Source organism: Curcuma longa, chromosome 13, assembly GCF_044706935.1.
Source record: "Curcuma longa cultivar G26 ecotype Majalengka, Jawa Barat chromosome 13, ITB_CL_G26_1.1, whole genome shotgun sequence".
Taxonomy (NCBI): domain Eukaryota; kingdom Viridiplantae; phylum Streptophyta; class Magnoliopsida; order Zingiberales; family Zingiberaceae; genus Curcuma; species Curcuma longa.
The window spans coordinates 4,029,364-4,050,659 of NC_133873.1; the positions used below are offsets into that span (position 1 = coordinate 4,029,364).

Below are 21,296 nucleotides of genomic sequence, written 5' to 3' on the forward strand. Positions count from 1 at the left end.
GGCAGCCAGCAGCCTCAGTTTCAGTGCTTCTTCTTCAGCCGTAGTTTCATGTAGACGCGACGCCTGCCTTCTTGCCAGCTTATGAACCGAGAACATCCTTTTCTTTCAGTTATCAGATCTGAGTCATTCCAGTAAAATTCAATCTCCAACCTCGACTGAATGATTGAATCTGTTCAAATTCCACCGCTGACAAATGAACTCTCAGCTTCGTGCGAATCCCTTTCATATCAGTTTGAATTCGCTCAAATTCAAATCAAGAAATCAACGTATATACGATCGATGCATACATTTATTACCCTCGTGAACTTTACTTTGTTGAAAAATGGCCCTTGCGCATGTGTACAATCAGTGACTTTTGACTGGAAGCCCGTGAATCTTCAATTCCATCGACAGCACTCCGTACTATATTCCCTTATCCCACCATCTCTTTCATGATTGCTCGATCGAAGCCAACACAGCAAAATAAACAGCCCAAGAAAGAACACAGCTTAATTTTCTTCCAACAAATAAACAGAACTGTTAAGTGATCATGGAATTTTGATAAGCAAACAAAGAACTGATCATGGAGCTTTGCCTGATTTGGCTGTTTCATATTCCCAGAAGTAAAGGCGCACAAGCAAGCGCGTTGTTTCTCCAATTCGCACAGTTACGTTAGAAGAGCAACCTAAACGCGTGCCACCACCTTGCTTGTGTCAGTGACCAACATGCAGAGAGAGACATCAAAAATATATCATCGTCCGGAGAGAGATCAGATATCACACGCGTCGAAGACATTTGGAGTTTGGACTCAAGCAACACGAGAGTTTCAAGGCTCCAAGCAATCATCCAACTCCCCGTGGATGATAAATTTAAAATAATAGCAGAAATAGAAGCATGCAACACTATGCTACTGTACTCGTCTCTGACAAGAAATCTGCAACGTAGTGATTAAGGAATAATGAACAGTGAGAAGGTATTCGTAATCCATCAAATCCAAGCCCTGCATGCTGAAAGTGACTTTATCAATGATTAAATGTGGCTGAAGGGGCCGAGTACTGTGAAGGTAAATCAGATGATGCTGATGTCTCAATTTTTTCTATTCCTTGCTTGCGTGTGGAGTTCAGTCGAAGGAGATAATAATTTATGGAGCAGTGGCTGAGGATTGGACAAAAGCATGCACTGTCTTTGATCTTAAGTGGGACACAAGATCCATGTAGTGACAAATTCAATTGTTCTGTTCTTCTGATTCTTATTTGTTTTTGCTAGGACTGAAAAATTATTTAGTGAAACACAGAACTGTAGTGCTAGCTAGTACCTAATGGATAGTTTGTAAAGTATAGGAGTAATTAATGGATATCGAGTATTGAATAGTATAAATAGGTCATAATATCATGCTTAATTAATAAGCAAAGCATTAGTTTGTTTAGGCTTGTCATTAGTGGTTCAATTTTGTATCGCAGAGTGTTTAGGCAAGCCGACCATAATGGGTGATCTTTAAGTTATCGAACGCATAAAGAAGCTCAAACATCAAAACTATAATATGTGGGCGACGTGTATGGAATCATATCTATGAGGCTAAAGGGCAAGATCTTCGAGAAATTGCTGATGGAGTTCAGGTTAAAGTAATGTTTGGCATTGAACTTACAATTGAAAAAGGCATGTTGAAGCATGTAAGAGATTCATAATTATCAAATTAAAGGAGCATTAGGGATTTTCACAAAGTTCTTCTCTAAGAGGAATGACATCAGATTGTAAATACTTAAAAATGAGTTATTACCAGACGATCAATAAATTTTTTTAACAAAGTAAAATCTCTTTGCCAAGAAATCTTTAGATTGGATTTTACTTTTAAAATTTTAAAATCAGGCAGGGATCTAACACTAGGAATCGAAGAAAAAGTAAAGAGAGACAAAAGATAGGCAAAGGATCAGCAACAATCTGAGAATTAAATAAAGATAACCAATAATATACAACCATCAAAATATTTTGTAAAAAATTTTCTATAATGTTGGATGAGCTGCTTGGATGTTGCTGAGTTGCTTGGAAGACTGGAGACCGCCTTGTATGGCCGAGTCCGAATCCTCGAGTTTGAGCCATTGAGTCCGAGTAGCCGACTCTAAGTCCCCAAGTGCTTTGAAACAGAGAGCCGAATTGTTTGTGTTCAATGCAATTTCCTTAAAATAGATTCATCCCACCGCCGGTAGTGCTTCGAGGTTGTTAAACCTTAGGTAAGGTTAAATGGCCATTTAAAATGACCATTTAAGACCATTTCACTCGGGAGGTTACGGATACACCATTAACAGCTTAATTTTGCCTCGACAGTCGTCAACTTGATTCAATACAATTCGGACTCTGAATTTGCATCCCTTTGCGCACTCATACGTGAGAGAGAGTCTCTCCCCATGCATTTGTTTACAATATACATGCATGTGATTCAATATAAATCAATAATAAGAGCATGAAACTCCTAATATGAAACTAAAAACTCATGCATAATGGAGTCTTCTTCATCCATCTCTTATTATTTCCATTTAAAATTTCAACAATCCCCTACATGAAAGAAACATAGTATGTGATAACATTCAACAATTAATTAAGTTCAATATAGGACATGCATGTTTTACCTTTTGAACTTTCCCTTGTGAAGATATGTTTGTTTACTGGCTGACAGTAGATACGATATTTTTGAAATGTTCTTCCTTGGGTAAGCATTGATATATCTCACCTAGGACTTTCCCTGATACAACTCAGTTCTTATGGATATATTCGTTCTTGGCCATGAACATGCCTAGTTCTGTGAGAAGTTCTAAGAATTATACTTCTAATTCTCTTTGAAGTGACCTCATTTTTTTTTCTCACATAGGTGATTTCTCAAGAATATTCCACGTTTCTCTACTGGATCATTAAAAGTTGTGTGCTTAACTTTCATCATTTCACTGATCCATTAGGTCATTCCTCCACAGTGAGCTACTTAGTTGGTACAATTAGGTTGTCCCTTTGAACCTAATTTTCGAGATCTTTAGTCTGCATAGGTTGTGTTTCATTTGCACCAATATTTTCCATCAACATCAAGCCCGTCTCTCACAATGAACTTGCAACTAAATCTCTAGTTAATCGTTTGATTAGAAATCTGTTAGGCATCTTTTGACTTCACATAATCAACAGTGATAACTTCCGATAAGAGTAATTGTCTAATGATATTGTATCTACGACGTATATGTCTAGATTTACTAGAGACACAATGCCACAAGGAAGAGGAAATGATCGGATCTGGCGGCTATTTATGCCAAACTCCTCGAGGAGGGCCGCCGAAGGAGGCATAGATAGAGGTAGAAAAGGAGGAAGAGGTGGCGATGGATCCTTCCAATGTCGAAGGACATGAAGGGGGTGCTAGGGTTGGCGATGTCGAGGTTCGAGGTATGGGGAAGCGGGAAGTGATGGGATATGCCAGACTTATCCAAATAACTCCTCAAAATATTATCATTTAAAATATGCTATTAAATTTATTAATTTAAATAAAATCATTAAATTTATTAATATTTATCTTTTAATAGATTATTAGATATTATTATAGAATTATATATAAAATCATTATATAATGAAGATAAATAATGAAATGATTTAATTAAATAATTAATTTATTTTAATTATTAAAGATCGATGATGCTCTCAAAGTGATCTTCTCATTTTTTTTTTCTTCTATCCTTTTCTTTACTACGAGTTCCTATTAGGAAGGGCAGCGAGCAACCTGGCACCCCCTGCCCCCTGAAGCACGGCGGAAGGGGAGGAGAAAAGCGCCCCAACGACCATTCTAGTTGGAAAAAGAAAAACACTGTTGATTATCAAAGTTTAAAGATAATTCATGGTATAATTCTTGAATCATGGCCTAAAGTTTAATGTTCAATAGCATTTGTCGACTTATTCCATGGTTTTTAACTACATAAGTCATACTCTTCCTATTTATTCAAGGCAATCTTGAATAAAATACTATTTTTCTTTTGGCTAACCTTCAGGCATTGACTTATTTTTCAAAAAATGCTTGAAGAGTATGAGAGAGCTTGCGGGGGACGATGAAGAGGAACCTCTCATGTCCTGCACCTGTTACCGTCACAAAGGGCAGGCCTTGGTAGATTTGACTCCATCCTCCAACCTAAGAAATTGGCACAAAAATAAACTCAATTGATCCTAAGAAACTTCTACTTGAACATGACTAAAGTAGCATAAGAAAAGGATCATCGTGACTAACCTTTCCATTGTCATACCAAGGGTACCAATTCTTAACAGTCTTCAATTTGAGAGCATCAATGGAGTATCTTGTTGCAGTCAGGGGAACAACTACAGAATCAGTATCTCCACTGCGAGAAGGTTTTGTTCAGTTGAAATCAGATACAAATCTGCACCAAATGGTCTTTCTTGACCATAACATGAAGATTATGTATGGTTGTTCCTTATGTATCAGAGTTTAAATGCCCCTGAAAACCCATAGCCTTAGAACAGCTGAAATGAGTTCCTGGTAAATAGGAAGCATGGATTTAGGTGCATCTCCCCAGTTTGCTCCTACGGTATCACTGTTATATGCCTGGGGTTATGAAGATAGATAAGTACTATACATTGCAAGGAAGAGTGTAGATGCTGTAAGGATCAATGTTTCCCATCTCAGCACTGGCAGCATCAAGAGCTTGTGCACACGCATTTGAAGGGTGTTCAGAAACTTCATTATCGCACTGAATCCTTAGAGTTCGATAAGTCGAGTCGGAGATCAGGCCGTGAGTCCGCCAGTACTCAGAGGTTCCCACAAAGTCATGGTAGTCATCAGTAACTGCATTGCCCACCTGCATTTAGAGTTCATGCTTCATTAGTCACAAGAAGGGGACAAATTAGCAGATCACTTGCAGATCTTACCATGAATCCCTTGAAGTTGATTGTGGGATTCTGAATTCCGATATTCTTTTCGTAAACAAGATGAGAAAGTTGAGGAACATAATGCCTTACAATTTAAGAAACGATCAATTTCGGTCACCAGTAGTTTGGAACAAAAAAGCACGATCATAGTGTTCTGCTCACCAGCATAGCTCTCTCCGGCGATGTAGAATTTGTTAGAAAATTTGGCTTCTTTCTGAGGGGAGATCTGTAGCAATGGCTTCCAATAGCTCTTTCCGTGACGTCGGAAAGACTCGGACGTGGTACTTGTACGTGGTGGTACTCAGACGAATCGGAGCAGTACTCGGCGGTACTCAGACGATGCAGAGTAGTATTCGGCGGAGTAATACTCGGCGGTACTCAGCCGAGTTGGTGCAGTACTAGGAGATGCTCAGACAATGAGACAAGGCAGAAGAGTACTTGGCGATACTTGGCCGAGTTGCTGCAGAACTCGATGATGTTCGGACGAAAAAGAAGAGTACTTGGCGGTACTCCGACAAGTCGGAGCTGTACTGGGCCGAGTCGGAGCAGTACTTGGGCAAGAAAGAGGAGCAGCAGTACTCGGACGATTCGGAGCACTACTTGGTGTCCCCTCTTAAGTGCTTTCGAAGGTGATGGATGATTGTTTTTTAGGACACAACAACAAGACTGGTAAAACAATCTCCTATTAATCTCCAATTAACGATGTAATTAATGGATTATAAATTATATTGCAATTCAAGTCCTTGCACTCGCTAAGCACCTACACATGAGAGAGAGCCTCTCCTCATGCATTTATTCACAACATTAATGCTTATGATACATTATAAATCAACCAAGTTGCCCATCAACTATCAATGTGGGACTAAACTCCTCCATATGAGGGCCTTCTCCATCCTTCCATTTCCTTATTTCCATTCACATTTCCAATAGAATTCACGGTGCATATATTGAGGAACCTCTCGAACCAACTCGCAAAGAAAGTGTATGCATCTGCAGCTGATAAAGAACAAGATATGAGGTATTGGTTTCAATTTTGGAAGGAAAATTGAATGTGTTTTTTGATTTACTTCCTCACAGATAGTCGTGTGACCGAATATGTGAGACCGCTGGATGGCGGATTCCACCTTTTACTGAAATGAAATCTTGGACACTTGTCTTATTAAAAAGAATTGATTAAAGGACCAAATTAGAGGGAGAAAGAGTTAAATAGAAGGTTCATCTAAATCTCACAAAAACTTCAACACACTCTTCTTCTCTTTACAATGTGAAATTAATATACAAAAAAACATTCAGTTAAAGAGAAAAGGTTTGATATATTTTCAGAAAGTCCATAGAGAAAATAATTTTCAGAATTCAAATTGATCCGATCTTCATCCTTTCCAACAATTAGAATACGAATGGGTGCTAGTTCATGATCTTTGATCGGCCAAAAGAAAATTATTTGTCAATTAAAAGTTTAATTAATTAACAACTATCGTGATAGCCATTTTATCATCCGTGTAGTTACGTTCTTTATTCTACCAAATTAAAATTGTTTGATCGACCAAAGTAAAAAAATAATATATACCTTACATTCAAAATTAGGGGGGGTAAACGAGCCAAGCTGCTTACGAGTTATTCGAGTCTCGACTCGAAAAAAAAGTCGTTTGAGTTCGTTCGATTAAGTTAACGAGCCGAGCTCGAGCTCGAGCCTGATTTCGAGCTCGAAAATATTATCGAGCCGAGCTCGAACTTAACAGTATTTGATTCGTGAGTTCGCGAACATGTTTGTTTAAAGGCTCACGAATATGTTCGCGAACATGTTCGTTTAAAGGCTTATGAACGTGTTTGTTAAGAGATTCGCGAATATATATATATATATATATATATATATTACATGAATTATAAATATTATATATTAACGAGCCAAGTTCGAACTAAACTCATTTAACTTTTAAATGAGTTATTTTTGAACCAAGCTCGAACTGAATTCCTTTAACTTTAAAACGAGCATTTTTCGAGCCGAGCTCGAGCCGTTCGTGAACTATTTAATTTCATTACGAGCCGAGCTCGAACTTAAGAATTAAAGCTCGAATCGAACTCGAGTCAAACTCAAGCTTAGGAAAAACGAACCGAGCTCGAGCTCGAGCCTCTTACTGTTCTGCTTGGCTCGATTCAATTACACCCCTATTCAAAATAAAAAATAATATTTTATTGGTACTGAATTCTAAATATAACAATACTTTTATTGATCTTATAAAAACTTCGGATAGCTCCATAAGATTTTGAAAAATTTTAAATAAATTTAAAAATAGATTACTCTTAATTTTTAAATCCCTTCTTATAAAATTGGCAATCAGTTAATTATAAAATTAGAAAATATTATGCTTGGCAAACCATAAATTTAGAAGATTACGTTCTATTTTTATCAATCATTTTTCATAAGATATATTTTTTATTTTTATTCCAAGGATAAATATGCGCAACATATTTTGCTAATATATAAAATAAAACATGAAATATATAATTTAATTAAAGCTCACGATACGTGACGCGTACGTAACGACAGCTCAGCAGTTTGTTGATTAATTGTTTTACCTTCGTCCCCTTCTCTTCCGGCGTTAACGTTCTCTGTCCACTCGCCTAACGAACACCATGGCCGCCGACGCCGAGGGCAACCTCCCTACGCCGGCCGATCTCGAGAAGGGCGATCCGTCGACCGCCCATGCCGCACCTGCCCCCCCAGCGGCGGACGAGGGCGGCAGCGTGGTGAGGGCGGTGGTGGACAGGTGGCGGAGGGAGGACCTGTTGGAGCGAGGTGGCCTGGTGCTCCGCGCGCTTATCCTCCTCTTCTCGCTGCTCGCCTCCATAATCACGGCTTCCAACAAGCACGGCGATTGGAAGGACTTCGATCACTATCAGGAGTACAAGTGGGGCTTCTGATCTGAGCTGATTCTGGTTGGGGGTGGGGGTTCCGATTCGAATCGTTTGGTTACTGATTGATTGGGGATGCAGGTACCTCTTGGGTGTCTCCATACTCGCGTTATTGTATTCGGCGGCTCAGGTGTGGAGGCAGGCGCATCGGTTCAGCACGGGGAGGGATTTGGTACCGAGAAACTATGCTGGGATTGTTGATTTTGCAGGAGATCAGGTTGGTATTTTTCTTGGTGTTATTTAGTTGAAATTTCAATTTTTTACGTATTGATTTGATGGAAGGAATGTTCAATGTGGTGATTTCGCCGTGAATGTTTACGCTGAAGTTTATCGTCCGAGTCTAATTGAATTAGAGATGCCTCAGTTACTCTCTAATTAATACTATTCGCTAAAGGGAAGAAAAACAAATCAATCATCCTATCAATCAAACTCATTTCATTGTTGTACTATGTTATATGAATCATCGATCATCGTCGTAGATTTTTTTCCAAACAAATGGATTATCTTATTAAGGAAATAAATTCGTGGTGAGAATTATAACATCTATGCTTTTCTCATGAAAAAGAATCAAACTGATCGGTAAAATTGAAAATGAGATCGTCTATGGGTTGCAGGTGCATGAATCACATGTCTTACTACTGTGATTTAGCTAGTATTGTGTCTAACTGGGTTTTCAGACTCATTTCATATTTCTAGCTCTAATTTCTGTTTTATAAACCTATTATTGTCTCTCTCACCATTCAAGTATATGGCATAACTGCCACCACATTTGATGGTAAAAGATGCTTATGGTACTATGATTACATCAGAGAGCAAGACAATCCCCTTAATCTCACATTGGCCAAGTGGGATTGTCATTTAGACAAGGTATCACCTAGCTAATTGCTTTTATTTTTTGAATTGGATTGGATCTCTTTGAGTTTTCACACCCTCCACCATAGCTCAATTTGTGTTCTATGTTGCAATTTCCCATAGAGAAAGATCACATTTCTACAAATTGTGCTATATGTGATAATATATAATGGTACTTGAGTAAGCCTGCCCGCATTACTTTGCACTTGCACATCACAACCAAATATAAAATTCTTGGTAATTCTGAAGACAAAAATGACTTCACATGTAAGACTTCCTTATTCAAGACAAAATCAAAACATGATCTTTTCTCCATTTGTTCTATCCAATTTTTCGAGAACCCTAAGCCAACCCACACCCCAAATCATTTTCACCTCGTTTGTGTCTTTTTTAGTCTTCTTTTTGCTACTGATCTCCCATTATGTCAACAATCACCACTAATCACCATCACTCTTCACCATCACCTCTCTTCTTTGCTCAAGCTCGTCTCATCTGTGATCTTGTCTCCTTTATTAATGCTTATGTGCCTCATCTCTTACCTTCTTTGTTTGCCTTTGTCGAAATCCCTAGTGCCTCTGATCTTTATCCCATCCATAACCATCTCTGTCCATATCCGAACTTTCCTCCTCTCAGCCTGTAGCTCAATTTGAATTTTTGTTTAATCGATATCCCCTTGTGCCTTCAATTTTTTTACCATCCTTGTTTGTCTCTGTCAATATCCCTGCATTGTCATCTTTGTTTGCACCCCAATCAGGATCTTCTCCCATATTTGCTTGTCAGCTCTCTTGTTGCAATGATATGTTCAACTCTTTGTTGATAGGTCATCACCCTTCTCGTCTTTGATCATCCCTACCCATCCATTGTGGTATCCTAACATCTCTTTTCCTGCATCCCAACCAAGATCTTTGCTTATTCGCATCCCAACTCCCTTGTTTGTGCTTGCTTTTACTTTGGTACATCACTTCTCCCATTTTTGTCAATATCTATCTTGTTTACTTTTTATTTTTGATGAATGATAGCATGTTCTGGTTAATTTGTTATAGAAGTTTTTATATAATTTTGTTATTTGAAGCCATGACTCATGGCTCCTAATAGAAGATACTGAGGAGACAGGTAGCAACCACAACAAACAAAGCTATAAAAGGTAGTAAAGGAAAATTTGTTTAACTCAAGGACAAAGTTTTCATTATATAAATTATGTGTTGAGAGTCAGTGTTTGATTACTACACTCAATAAATTCTTGAACAAAATGCAGTTGAGCAACACATGATTATATTGATTGAAGAAATTCTGGTTGGTCATTTCAGATTGCTTCCCTCTGTTAAATTAGAAGATGCAATTTTGAATTATTTGATAACTAGTTGGGACCTTGAACATAAGTGTTTTTGGAATAAAGATAAACTCTTGGAGTCTAGCATTTAAGATGTTTTTTAGGTTTAAGAAATTATGGTTGGTTGGTTCGAATTAGTAAAGATGAGATGAAAAGTTCACTACAACTTCATGATTTAGTGGTAAACTGAAGTGAAGAAATTAAATCTGTTTCAGATGCAAAGAGTGATTATAATTCAACTCATTATCTAATAAGATGGTTCTATTGATCTTCTTTTGTGCTATTTTATTTCCGCAAAAGAATTATATAGCTCTCAAAGGATTAGTAACTTTTGCAGATAGTATTGAGTAATTGAATGACTACAATTGGGGGCCAAAAGCAGTATAAAGTTTTATTTTTTCGTGCTAATTGTCATTTATATAAGGAATTTCAATTGGTTTTATATGTTTGTTTGTCAGAGATTTTGTTTTATGTACACATTTTGATCTTCGAAGTGACACAGTGAATGAACATACTCCCATCCACCTTTTTTTTTTGTTGGTTCCAGAAGATATATTCTACAAAAAGTATAGAGCGAAGTTCCAGTTGTGATGTGGGTAAATAGGAGGAAGTGCTTGGATATTGTCGGAGACGGGTAGGGATGGTCAGCGACTAACAACATGACAGAATATTGCATGTGGAGATCTTGGCTAGGATGCGGCCAAAGAGAAGTTATGTAATGCGCTATCAACAGAGACGGACAGGGATGATTGAAGATCAGAGGCACAAGGGGATGATATCGCCAGAGGCATATAGAGATGATGAGATGATATGAAGTCACACCCAAGTGGGAAGAAAGGAAACCAACCCAAGCAGATAAGAGAGGAGATGAACAGTGGGGATTGGTGAAGGTCAGTGATGTGGTGGAGATGGCAGGAGTCATGTGGTGGGCTCAGGACTTGGTCAATGCAAAGCCATGTAGGTCCAATCCGAAACCGAGTTCGGATTAAGCCAATAGACTTAAAGGTGGAGTCGCATAGCTATGGTCTGACTTGCACCGAGCTTGAGGGAGAGACTCGGCCAGGTGGACGGGTGAGTGGAAGGAGTGGTATGGACGCATTCTAAAGACATGGGTTAATGCGCGAGAAGTGTGTAGGGTACACGGTAAAGACTATAAAGGAGTGCCCTTATTTATCATGAGAGTACAAGGAGTAAAAAAATCATGAACTATGCGTCACTAAAAACTTGTATCCTTCACGCTGAAAATTTCAATTTAATTAAAATGCATAGATGCTCGGAGGATAAGATTATATACACAAATCTAGCGTTACATGCAAACTTTGGGAAAAACCTATCACGTTTGATGACAAGCCTACAAAATGTTCATTGCATTCTACTGTCTTTTTTTATTGATTAACTCAGTTAATTGTCTTTTTTCTTAAATAGGTGGTAGCCTACTTATTGATCTCTGGAGCATCTGCGGCTATTCCCCTTACCAATCGCATGAGAGAAGGATCAGATAATATCTTCACTGATTCTTCGTCTGCTGCAATCAGTATGGCCTTCTTTGCATTTGTCTCTAGTGGATTATCTGCATTGATTTCCGGCTTCAAGCTCTCTAAACAAACCTATATATAGACATACCCTATCACCCTCCTACTCTGAATATCCTTTATTCTTGTGTTGTATATCTATTACGGAATTCTACCTATACATATTATCTGTACTACCTTCATATTCTTTGTTAATTGTAAATTTTAGCATTACAATTACTGCAATGTTTTATACATATTATTCTATCAAAAGTTTGGAGAGTTAAATTCTTGTTGCTAGAGGCATATACATTATTTTATGTTTGTGATATGATAATAACCTTTTTAATGTTCTATTAATTCCTTCGCAATCAAAACATGGTTACTTGTCTACTTGTATCATGATCCTTGATGAAATTATTGTTCATACTGCTCGAGTTTATTTCGTTTTACTTTACAAGGATATAACTGACTGTCCCAGTGGACATGAGAAGAAATTCGTCATGTCAAAGTTTTTCTTTTAGCAATCTGGTGATTGGCTTTTGGATTAATTGTATTTGATTTACTAAGCATCCATGTTGGCGTAATCATCCTGCTTAATCATTTTATTAATTAGTTATCTAAACGTGACGTCGAGATTGTTCATTAGTATGCTCAGGGTATAACTGAGTTAGTTACGACGGAACAGATTTGTAAAAGAGGACAAGAGTTCGATCCCCAACTACGACGTATTTACAAGAATTTTTTTTCAAATGGATATCGCAATCAAAAGATGTTGGACATTTTGGTTGGCCGGTCGTGTGCTTCCCGATTTATCCTGGTGGCCGATGGAGAAATTTGGACTGATCACCTTCAGGGATTGAGTCAATGCGATTAACTGAGATTATCATTAGTATATGCTAACGTGAAGATATGGATGAATCTTTAAACAGTTTATTTGTTGGTAAGTAAAATCTAATTGACATGAATGAAGTAATTCTGAAACTTCAGTGATCAAATTTGAATATCAAAGTTAAGGGTCTGTAAATCATGGATAATAATTGAAATAATAATTCCAAGTATTTTCCATTTAACGTTTTGCAATGTTGATTTTATCCAATTATCAAAGGTATTTATTAAATCAAAATATGAATCAATTCGATGGAAAATTGTAAATATTTGAATGATTTACGATTTAATGTAAAAATGTTTATTTATCATTTTAAATATTTTTCTTAAATCTTTAATAATCTAAAAGGTATAATCACACAGAAATATCTACCACATGAAGATTTCTCGAAGGCCCAACACCGGCAATTTTAAATGGGAATTTTTCAAAGAAGCCCACAGAGCGTTTTTGCTTTTCCTAATTGCCTCTCAAGGTTTTGATATGTTAACAAAACACCCCTGAAAGTTTCAAACCCACGTTGGGTTGTGAATCTAGAAGAAAGAATATAAAACATGGAAATTTAACAATAAAATAAAATAAAAAGTGATGCTAAGTGAAAATGGGAAAAAAAATATATGGGTTCAAAGTGAAATTGTGGCCATGCTTCGCCTGCGCTTTCCTCCCAATAATGTTTTTATGCACCCCAAAACAATTCACATATTTTTAAAGAATCTCCATCAGTTTTTAATGGGTCTCACTCTTATATCACATATCTTCATTTATATGTATATATATATAATTTAGCATGATGTATATTTAATATATATTATTTATATTTTATATATAACAGATATATAATTATTATTAAAAATAATAATTTATTAAAAAGTTTGTTGAAAATTTATAAATTTAAAAAGGAGTACCATATTAAGCAATGAATTATTTACAAATAATTAATTTATAAAAAATATAAGATAATTAAAAAATTAATTTTCATTTGTTGCATCCTCTTTCTCATTAATATCATATTGTGCAAAAATATATATATATATATATATATCGGTGGGTCTATCCTGAGCACCGTTCGGTGAGCACCTGTGAGCACCGCCTGATGTAACTTTTCCACGTGGAAATTCCATTCCTTCGCCGTGTAAAGCTCCTCCGCTCCGCTGCTCGCTCGATCCGCATCCAAAATTCGCCTCTTCGCAGCGCCGCTACGCTAGGGTTTACTCTCCGCGCGCCGACGTTGCTCGATCCGCTCTTTTCTCTCCGCCGTTGCTCCCGCCTCTCCTCCGTCCTGCTTGCCTCCCCCCAAACTCTCCTCTTCGCAGCGGTGCTAGGGTTTACTCTCCGCGCGCCGACGCTGCTCGATCCGCTCTTTTCTCTCCGCCGTTGCTCCCGCCTCTCCTCCGTGCTGCTTGCCTCCCCCCAAACTCTCCTCTTTGCAGCGGCGCTAGGGTTTCTCTCCGCGCGCCTCTCCTCCGTCGCTGCTCGCCGAAGCTGCTCCCGCCTCTCCTCGCGCTGCTCGCCGAAGCTGCTCCCGACCCTCTTCTTCCTCGACAAAGCCGAAGCTTCCGACCTCTTCATCCTCGACGAAGCTCGGCGTCGTTCGAAGAGACCAGCGCTGCTCGCGAGTGCCGAAGCTCCCGACCCTTTTCGCCGAAGCCTGCTGACCAGTATAGATTTATCATCCCTCTGCCTTTTCCAGTATGAAATTTGATCATTAACCTGCTATTTTGGCTTGTTCTGAGTGTTCCAATCATCCATCTTAACCTTTTCTTGCGATTGTTAATAACTAGAAACTGTTTAATATTTAATTACTTGGCATTCATTCAACCATTATTGATTTAGGATCAGTTTACTTGAGGAGTGGAAGTTGTGATAGAGTTGTGATTTGTGATTTGTGCACAAGTTGATAAGCTAAAGAATTGAGTAGTGCTTTTAACGACTGGTGTTGATGGAATCTCATCTCATTTCCTTACAGCTCATTATTATCGTTTCTCTGGACTGGAGATAGGAATGTGTGTGTTCATGGTGTGAGAAAACGATGTAGCACTGATGCTGCCGCTAGAGTTGAATTTTCTGGTTAACTGGCTATATTGTCACATAGCACGAGCAATATATAGTACAAAATTCCCCCTAAATGTTTGAATGAAATCAAACATTAACGATAAGAACTAGGTGTTGAATGAAATCACCTATTTTGGCTTCTCGAGCAGCGTTGGTCTCCACTCTATCACAACTTCCACTCCTCGAGTAAACTGATCCTAAATCAATAATGGTTGAATGAATGCCAAGTAATTAAATATTAAACAGTTTTCAGTTATTAACAATCGCAAGAAAAGGTTAAGATGGATGATTGGAACACTCAGAACAAGCCAAAATAGCAGGTTAATGATCAAATTTCATACTGGAAAAGGCAGAGGGATGATAAATCTATACTGGTCAGCAGACTTCGGTGAAAAGGGTCGGGAGCTTCGGCACTCGCGAGCAGCGTTGGTCTCTTCGAACGACGCCGAGCTTCGTCGAGGATGAAGAGGTCGGAAGCTTCGGCTTTGTCGAGGAAGAAGAGGGTCGGGAGCAGCTTCGGCGAGCAGCGCGAGGAGAGGCGAGAGCAGCTTCGGCGAGCAGCGACGGAGAAGAGGCGCGCGGAGAGTAAACCCTAGCGCCGCTGCGAAGAGGAGAGTTTGGGGGGAGGCAAGCAGCACACAGGAGAGGCGGGAGCAACGGCGGAGAGAAAATAGCGGATCGAGCAGCGTCGGCGCGCGGAGAGTAAACCCTAGCGTAGCGGCGCTGTGAAGAGGCGAATTTTGGATGCGGATCGAGCGAGCAACAGAGCGGAGGAGCTTTACACGGCGAAGGAATGGAATTTCCACGTGGAAAAGCCACGTCAGGCGGTGCTCACAGGTGCTCACCGAACGGTGCTCAGGATAGACCCACCGATATATATATATATCCTTCAAATTATTCTTGTGCCAAAAATTGTCCTAGATTTCTGTTCATTAACTAACAAGATTGAAGTATCCTAAATGTTTGCTCAACGTCCTTTCTTGCATATTTCTATCTTTGCTTAAATATCTTTCTCTTGAAATTTTAAGGGTACAAAAATCTTTTAATGAAAATAGCTCATTCTAGGTCGATGTCAAATATCATATAATTATAAGGAATTTAATTTTGTCATTTTTGTAACCAAAAGTACTTTCATATCATGAGCACAAAATCCCCCCTAAATGCTTGAATGAAATCAAACATCAACGATAAGAACTAGGTGTTTAAGGATTCACATGTAAATTTATTTATCTATTTATAAAAAAATTGTCTACGGCCTGAACTAACTACTACATGAAGATCTTCATGCAAAAGAATACTTATAACAAGTCTTTGACCAGGGCAGAATGCCAACTTAATATCTCAGTTTTGTTGTTCACACCATTGAATCAACCAAGGCAGCTAATAGGATATTGCTAGAAGATCAATCCATGGAAGCAAATCCATTGTAGAAGGTAAAACATGTTAGCACTTGAAATCCTACAAATCAATAAACCTCGCAAGTATTGAGACAATTGCAGACGGAATACACATCATCATCATTTCTTTGCATAGGTGATTGCCATAGGGTTTTGTGGAGTGATCTTGAAACCTTGGAGAGCCTGCATCGCAATGGAGGCCTGCACATCATCAGAAAACTCCACAAAGGCAATACCAGGCTTCGCTTCGATCATCCGTACTTCGGAGAAACCTGGGTACTGCTGGAAAAGGATCTCAAGCACCATCTTTGTTGTTTCATGCGGCAAATTCTCAATGAAAAGGATATTGTTAGGTGCAGCAGCAGGCTCCTGAGAACCGGGCTTTGCATGGCGGGGAACTTGAGAAGACTGCCAAAAATATTTAAAATGTGAACTCACTGTCTAGAATGTGAACAACTTATGGTGAGCGTCCCTTTAGATTCAGAAATATATTCAGAAAAAACCATTTCAGACTTTTAGTAGTGCAAGATTTGCTACCATTATGCTCACGGAATTTTTTGTGATAAAAGCTGCATTAAGGAATAAAACAATAACAAAAAAAAAACATGCACAATCAAGTAAGTATATCCTTTCATACTTCAGTAATAAGATTGATACTAAAGAGTTGTTACCCCTTATTTGTTGTTAGCAATGTGATTTTGACAATACAAGCACCCAAAGAGGGGGGGGGGGGGGGGCATACGGGAGGGAAAACAATAGAGAAGGATTGGCCCTTGTTTAAGAGTCTTTTAGTGTATATTTGGTTTGTGAAAGATGGTAGTTATTCTTAGGGATGTAGTAAAATATGAATAGAATACGATAAGTATTCTTTAATTTGGTTCATGGAATAGCTATTGCAACATAATAGAACATCATAAGGATTGAAAGGGAGAACAATTCTATGGAATTACTACTCCAAACTCATTAAGCCATTCAATGCAAGAATAACTATTCCTTGGAATTCATCTGGAATAGCTATTCCTGCAAATAAAAATGCAATTAGTTTAAGTGTTGGCATCCCAACAAGAAAATACCCTATTTGTCCACTTCTCTCCTCTTCTCTCTTTTCCCTTACTAAAGAATTCTCAAACACATGGAGTTTGCTTTAGCAGAATTCAAGGAAACATGTTTCTTCCGATTGTCAATACAATAGAGATTATAGTGCATGCCAATAATAACAGTTATACATTCATGTTGAGCCTGTGGCAACAAGAGGCAGGAAAGAATTTTCACTCATGTGGGTGGTTAACGGAAATAATAACATGGAATAAAAAGAAATACAAAATATGGTCATCAAAGTAATCAAAACAGATTATTGCCTATACGAAAGGTGATATTAAATTTAGCCTTTCCATCAAATCATTATAATATTTCAATCTTCTATGCTAATTAACTTTACACTATATCTCCAATCTTTATCTGCACCTCTACTTGCAATATATCAAACACTTGAGGGTTCCTTTTTTCTTTATCATTTCTAAAATTGTATAGTAGACATTTCTGTACCTATCAAGAAACCAGATCCAACTTGCATATGGAAGGCATGTAAAATCATGAAGATAAATTGTGTTCATGCTTAAAACAGTATCCGTCACATATACTTTTGAGGATAATAAATTCATTTGATCTTTTACCTGGCGATTGATGTTTTCAATTGGCTTTTCTATATTTGATTTCACGTCTTAAGAAGAGTCTGGGGATTCTAATTTCAAACCTAAATATCTGGTTGTATGGACTAATTATGTTAGTAAAAATAGAATTTATTGTAATAAAAAAATTTGCCCTATAAATGAACCAAATCCGTACTGATGGGAGACTGTTTAGTTATCATGACCTTAAAGACATGAGTAGGCCAGATTCAGTCATGGTGCATACAATGCAGACTGAGAAACAAAACAAGGAGAAGTCATAAATATCCCTTGACATGAAAAAAAATCCATACTAATAATTTGGTGTGACTAATAAGACCAATCTTCACAGTTTGTACAATCATCAAAGCGGTGTTAGTTCCATGTATCTGGGGTTGGCTAAGTTATGAGATCAATCTAAGATAAGTAGATTAATCATTACTAGAACTTTTTTAAGTGCATCTGATAGTACTAAAAGAACAAATGTAGGCTATTGTTATCATTTTAATTTTTTTTCCTAATTCAAGTTCAGCAAATACAGACAAAGCTAGATACCTAATTGGGAAAACAATCAATTTGTATTCTGGAAAAGTTTAGTCAAATTACCATATAGCAAGTAAAAAGGAACCATATAAAACTGAATAATAGCTTCCAAAGGAAGATGTTTTTACCATATATTTTTTATATGGTTCAAGTCAACATTACTTATTTTATGAAAGAAATTGAATTTGATAAATAAAATTAAACTTACAGACAGCCCTCCGTTGGTTTGAGCATTTGCTGCAGACTGTTGTGCCTCCTCAGCTCTACGTTTCTTTTCAGCTGCTAATGAAAAGGAATAAAATGATAGATCATGTTCATGATGCAGAAATAATAATGCCAGCAGAAAGACTATATTTCCAAAGAAGAAGAACCTTGAAAAGGTAATAAAAAAAAAATATCCTGTAAAGACAAATCACTAGATGACGATCTTCAATTTATCAGATAGGTAGCCTACTAACAAGTCTCAGCTATTTGGGGTCAGTTACTGCCATTAGGCAACCTGACGCCCATAATAGGGCAAATGATGGGAAGAAAAGTTTTGAGCTACCATATTTTAGGGATGAAACCATAACTACAAAATGTTCAGTACTTGATGTCAAATGAGATCTACTGTGCAACCAAGAATTCCTGCATATGTAAAACAGAAGCTGTCTTGTGATCATATTTTAGGGATGAAACCATAACTACAAAATGTTCAGTACTTGATGTCAAATGAGATCTAGTGACTGCAACCAAGAATTCCTGCAGCAGAAGTTGTCTTGTGATCATAAGTTAACTTTGTGAAATTTATCTCGAGAGGCTAATGCTTTTCCTAGTGAATCGATGTAGCTCTGGTGAGGATAGGCTAATCTTAGCTCTGGTGAGGATAGACTAATCTAGTAATCTTTACTTGACAAAGACAGCCCAATAGGGATGAGATACATGCCCATTCGACAGACCAACCAGGTGCATCACCCTCCAAGGCCTATTCAGAGACTTTCTTTCTGTTTTATCCTTTAGCTTTCAAACTCTGCTTCGGATCTTAACTGAGGGAATCCAACATGACAAGAGAATGAGTTTGATCATCAAACCAGGGATCAATCATAACCAAAGGCTAACCATCACTTCAGATAAGACACTCAGTTAAGTCACTATCCTATAACCTCTTCCAGAAGGATTTGTACCAAGAACCTCCAAGTTGTTCCTACAATATCTGATCAATTCAATCATAGGAATTACTTCAGCTGGAACTGCCATACCGGATTCTGACTGTTCATTGTTCAAGATATCAAGCAAGATTGAAACAGTCACTGCTGAGATAATTAAGTATCTCTTATCAACTTATTCTGACTATTCAAGTTCTCTCAGTCTAATCAACTGTATATTCAGTTATTTATTCACGAATCCGATGATCAAGTTTGTGTTCATCCATAAAATCTTGTAGCCCAATTGATAATGTTTCATCATGCAAAGCAGTTCACTTGTTACTTCATATGGGCCCAAAGATATCATCAAAGTTGATGATCTTTGAGCAACTACAAACAATATTTTGAACTCTTTTTTTACCACTAGTGTATTGACATAACACTCATTTCCTATACATCTCTGCCTCTTGTTCCCTCATAGCAAGCCTCATGCTTAGATTTTTTTTTCTTATTTCCTTATCTTTACCAACACACCACTTTTCTACATATTAAATTAAATTGCATTGTTAGTGAGAACCTCAAAAACAGTAATGTTTGGTCTACAATGCACAGTCCATGTTCCACAATGTATCAAATTTTCACAATTAACTTAGAAAAAAGGGGCTTACCTTTTTCTTCTTGCCTCTTCTTCTTTTCTCTCGGAACAAATGTCCCATCCTCTTTTGCAATACAATCAGACTTTGATTTTGCATATTGTATTCTCTGCACAAAATATATAAGCAAATATCTGTCATCAATTGTACATAACTGCAGAAAACAAGCCTCACTCCAGAATTAAACTACCAACACGAAAAAAAAATTGTGCATCACTAAGTGTTCTCTTATCTAAAAGATAACTAATTACTGTTTTAAAAAATAACATGAATTTCGAGATAAATAAAACTCACCATTGGTTTATCATAGAATGGGAATCTTTGCATTTGTCGTACTGCATTGCTAGCAGCTGTAACTTCAGCAAATACCACCCATGCCTGGCCTCTCAGCTTTGGTGTTTTCAAGGCCACAACATCCAGAATTCTTCCATATTGTGAAAATAAAGCATAGAGAGATCGTTTAAGTTCTGTAGCACAAAAACCAGGACAATGCAGTAAGGAAAAATAGAAACAAATTTCTTAATCACTCTCAAATTCACAAATCCAGGCAATTGTGTCACACTTATGAACTATAAGTTTGAGTTTGATTTTAATCCTTATATTTTTCTTATGAAATTACCTGATAAAGGAAATGAACACAGAAAATAGCAAGTTACGCACATATTACTCCAATGTAATAGCATCACAACGGAACAGATCTGTGAACAGTTGTGTACATATGACGAGCAAACTACAAATCTCCCTACCTATTCTTATCCATGGCATGCCATTTATATTCCCCAAACCTACCAATTGAATACAATTAAATTCCTAGCAAACAAGTAAGCTACAACAACAATACATTCATACCCAACTTTTCCTTCATTACTTTCATCAACACAAAGCAGACTAAAAATATTTAAGATTCACCTTTATCCCTTATAGCAACGAAATGCTAAGCCTATGGAAGAACATAAAATACGTTATCACATGATGCAATTTTAGATCAGAGATTAAGAAAGCCCAATAGAGTTCTGTTTCCTGAGCGACAAGAGAGCTTTGAGGGCTTGTACTTTCAAAACTATATCTTTGCCTATGAGGAACAAAACGCTCAGGTATGAAATAAATATAATTTATTCTAAATCTCGTATTCTAAAACCCATTAGACATACTTTTCATATGCCCACTGAATCTGTTTAAACACCGTTAACATTCACAAACAAGAAAAAATCAACCAAAAAAAAACCCTAAACCGAAGAACTCATGTGTTGGGAAAACGCAAAACTGACAAAAGATCTGTGCAATACAATGGAGCTAACCTTCTTTCTTGACCTTCTCATTCAAATTGTTGATGTATATTGTTTGATTCGGGGGGATATCACCCGAAAGCATCGCCACCATCGCAAGAGCAAGACAAAGTGAGCGAGAGCAGCTTTTGCTCTCGTTTCGGCGCTGCTCGGTGCGATCTCATACAACCTCTTTGATGATGTATGGGAGGCACAGTTGCT

General features: G+C 37.6%; 2 protein-coding genes and 1 pseudogene across 3 annotated transcripts; 1 reads left to right on the forward strand and 2 right to left on the reverse strand.

Moving 5' to 3' along the window:
• Positions 1-3,981: 3,981 nt before the first annotated feature.
• LOC141843905 (serine carboxypeptidase-like 27) lies at positions 3,982-7,517 on the reverse strand (annotated as a pseudogene).
• LOC141843804 (CASP-like protein 4B2) lies at positions 7,454-11,760 on the forward strand. Its single transcript, XM_074731829.1, has 3 exons — positions 7,454-7,790; positions 7,876-8,011; positions 11,402-11,760. The coding sequence occupies exons 1-3, from the start codon at positions 7,516-7,518 to the stop codon at positions 11,591-11,593; spliced, it is 603 nt and encodes a 200-aa protein (XP_074587930.1). The 5' UTR covers positions 7,454-7,515; the 3' UTR covers positions 11,594-11,760.
• Positions 11,761-15,731: 3,971 nt separating this feature from the next.
• Positions 15,732-21,252, reverse strand: LOC141844164 (U2 small nuclear ribonucleoprotein B''-like). 2 transcript variants are annotated; one of them, XM_074732189.1, is made up of 5 exons: positions 21,108-21,252; positions 20,104-20,276; positions 19,825-19,918; positions 18,241-18,311; positions 15,732-16,230 (listed from the first exon to the last, which is right to left on the reverse strand). In XM_074732189.1, the coding sequence occupies exons 1-5, from the start codon at positions 21,187-21,189 to the stop codon at positions 15,943-15,945; spliced, it is 708 nt and encodes a 235-aa protein (XP_074588290.1). In that variant the 5' UTR covers positions 21,190-21,252; the 3' UTR covers positions 15,732-15,942. The 2 variants fall into 2 exon arrangements, with proteins under 2 accessions (XP_074588290.1, XP_074588289.1); XM_074732188.1 differs by having other exon boundaries at positions 18,241-18,314.
• Between the last annotated feature and the right edge of the window lie 44 nt (positions 21,253-21,296).